The sequence below is a fragment of the Priapulus caudatus genome, unplaced genomic scaffold, assembly GCF_000485595.1.
Source record: "Priapulus caudatus unplaced genomic scaffold, Priapulus_caudatus-5.0.1 Scaffold821, whole genome shotgun sequence".
Classification (NCBI taxonomy): domain Eukaryota; kingdom Metazoa; phylum Priapulida; class Priapulimorpha; order Priapulimorphida; family Priapulidae; genus Priapulus; species Priapulus caudatus.
The window spans coordinates 134,073-136,521 of NW_014577882.1; the positions used below are offsets into that span (position 1 = coordinate 134,073).

A 2,449-nucleotide genomic window follows, 5' to 3' on the forward strand; every position below is an offset into this window, starting at 1 on the left:
TGGACGGACGGCCGGACGGACGGACGGCTGGACGGACGGCCGGACGCACGGACGCACGCTCATGCGATTCTACAAGCTGCGTCTGACTATGTCAGACGAGCTAAACATGAAAACAGATTCACACATATGCACAGACAAGTAACTGCAGTTCTAAGTATTGTCTAGACGCATTGTCTGGTTCGCTTGATACAATGTATACACATTTATAATCAACATCGGCTACGCTTAGGCTTGCAAATATGCTCAACAATCACTATCCCGATTTTGACGATTTTTTTTTACTATCCCGGCGGGATACCAAGCATTGAAATCTGGTATCCAACACAAGAATCTACTATCCCGCAGATATCGGGATACCGCTAATTTCGACCTCTGAATATACTAGAACAGAATGACCACAGCTCCATTTATTAAATTAAGTGCCATCTCCACCTATTGGCTGAAATAGTACATACATATGTTATCACGTGACAAAGGTCAATCACCTGAATGTCGTCGTCGTCGTCGTCGTCGTCGCTAATTTCGATGTTGTAGACGTCCGCCCGCGCTGCGCTCCGGCTCGCCAGCGGGGAGCGCCCGTAAAATTGCAGGGTCGGCGGCCGCGCGTCCTGCTCTCGGCTGACCGCCGGCGTCCGTGGCAACCTGTTGCTCGTCATCCGATCCGTTTGCCGGGTCCGCGTTGACTTTCCGCCGTCTGCCAGAGTTTGAGAAAAAATGGAACAAAACTTATTAGTGTTTTCAATCAGCTGCCGACCCCTGCGGCAGTTTATCGAACGCGGGCTATAGACTATAGTACTAGAGCTAACCCTAACCCTAACCCTAAACATACCTCATATAAAAATATATACATAATACTAAACAACCTAAAACTACCTCGGGTACATATAAATGATATATCATATCATATGTAGTACCTGAGGCTGATAAGACAACGACCCTTCGTGCGCCACTGCGTCTGACTGATACGTACAGTCGTACGACGTACTGTCTCGGTACTCGTCGGACAGATTTCAGTTAGTTATAGGGTTAGGTATCATTATCATTTAGCCGTTGTAATTATAATTTATACTGCTTTGATACTCCTACAGAGCACTGTAACCGCATTAAACACTAAACCGTAAGCTTACCTGTAGATTGTAACCTTTTACCGTAACTGACTAAGGGCAAGATTGTTAAACTGTGGCGGCAGACATGTTTATTTATAGTTGGGGGGGGGGGGTGCTGACTAAACGCGCGGGAAAATTTAGTAAAGCGCATGTTACCGCATGAAATCGGCTGCCGTGTATCCGTACGTTGAACAGAAAGACAACTAATAAACTAAACAATCATATATTATAAGCTCAAATGTTGGCACCAAAATTAACAGTACTAAACTCAAGCTAAACACTTCTCTGTGTTTTTGTACAAGTATATAAAGTAAATCAAACAGTTTTTATCCATGATCTATTTCTATTAGAATTCTATCTAGAATTCTATAGAATTTCTATTAGAATTCTATTATTATAGAATTATTTATAAAATGGCTCGGATATTTTATGCATCATGATTGATCAATTAACCACTGATCTCTATAATATAATTATATTATAGAGATCAGTGATCAAAACGCGTTACGTGACACGCCGTTGTTGTTGTTATAATGCACGTACGCCAAACCGTGTAAAAAGGCGCGCAAAAAAAGTTATATTGCACGTACGCTCGCGATTATGTTAACATTTACAATAATTAAGCATCAAACTGAAATTTTCGAGATGTAGATTAATTTACTATTGATTTTCTAGACTATTTATTTAGACTGTTTATCTAGACTTACTGTTAAATTGTTATAGTGTGTGTCGCAATTTAAAGGGATCGTTTACTCTAGGTTCTAGGGTTATTTTTAGTTAATTTAGGTTAAAATTACACTACATAAAAAGTTTCATGGTTCAATCGCCATTAGAAATATGATTAAAAAATGTTTTAAAACTAACGACTACAGTTTGATTACAACGACGGTGGCGCCAGTCAATGCGCACGATCTGATAAGTTGCGCAAAACCACTTTTCAGCCAAGAGCTATATACAGACCGAGGGTGTTTCTTATTTATTCATTTAAAAGCAAAAAGATTGTAATATCTTATAAACGACATATAGTTTCAGTTATAATATGGATAAATTTGCCCTAAAATGAATATCGTTCGGTTAAATAGCATTTAGGTATAAATAAATAGATTGCACATTTCTGTTGATTTAGAGCAGCTCGTGCTGTAGACGTGCCAAGGAATAAATGTCAAAATTACGGACAAGCTCTTCTTTTCGGGGTGGCAGTCACAGGTCCGCGGTGCTCATGGCGCGTCTCAAATTTCGTGAGCGTGATGTGTAATTTATCTATAACCAATTACATTAGTATCTGGTATAACAAAATTGAACGTGTGGGTATAGACGATTTGTTATACAGTAAGTACAGTTGT

At 39.9% G+C, this 2,449-nt stretch overlaps 1 protein-coding gene across 1 annotated transcript in view; it reads right to left on the bottom strand.

Annotated features, from left to right (window-relative positions):
* Positions 1-1,207, bottom strand: part of LOC106813763 — a 20,856-nt gene extending 19,649 nt beyond the window's left edge. Inside the window, exons 1-2 of the mRNA XM_014817984.1 lie at positions 1,128-1,207; positions 486-694 (exon numbers count right to left, since the gene is read on the bottom strand). Of these exons, the coding sequence (XP_014673470.1) occupies positions 486-656 (171 nt within the window). The 5' untranslated portion in view covers positions 657-694; positions 1,128-1,207. The remainder of the gene's footprint in view (positions 1-485; positions 695-1,127) is intronic.
* Between the last annotated feature and the right edge of the window lie 1,242 nt (positions 1,208-2,449).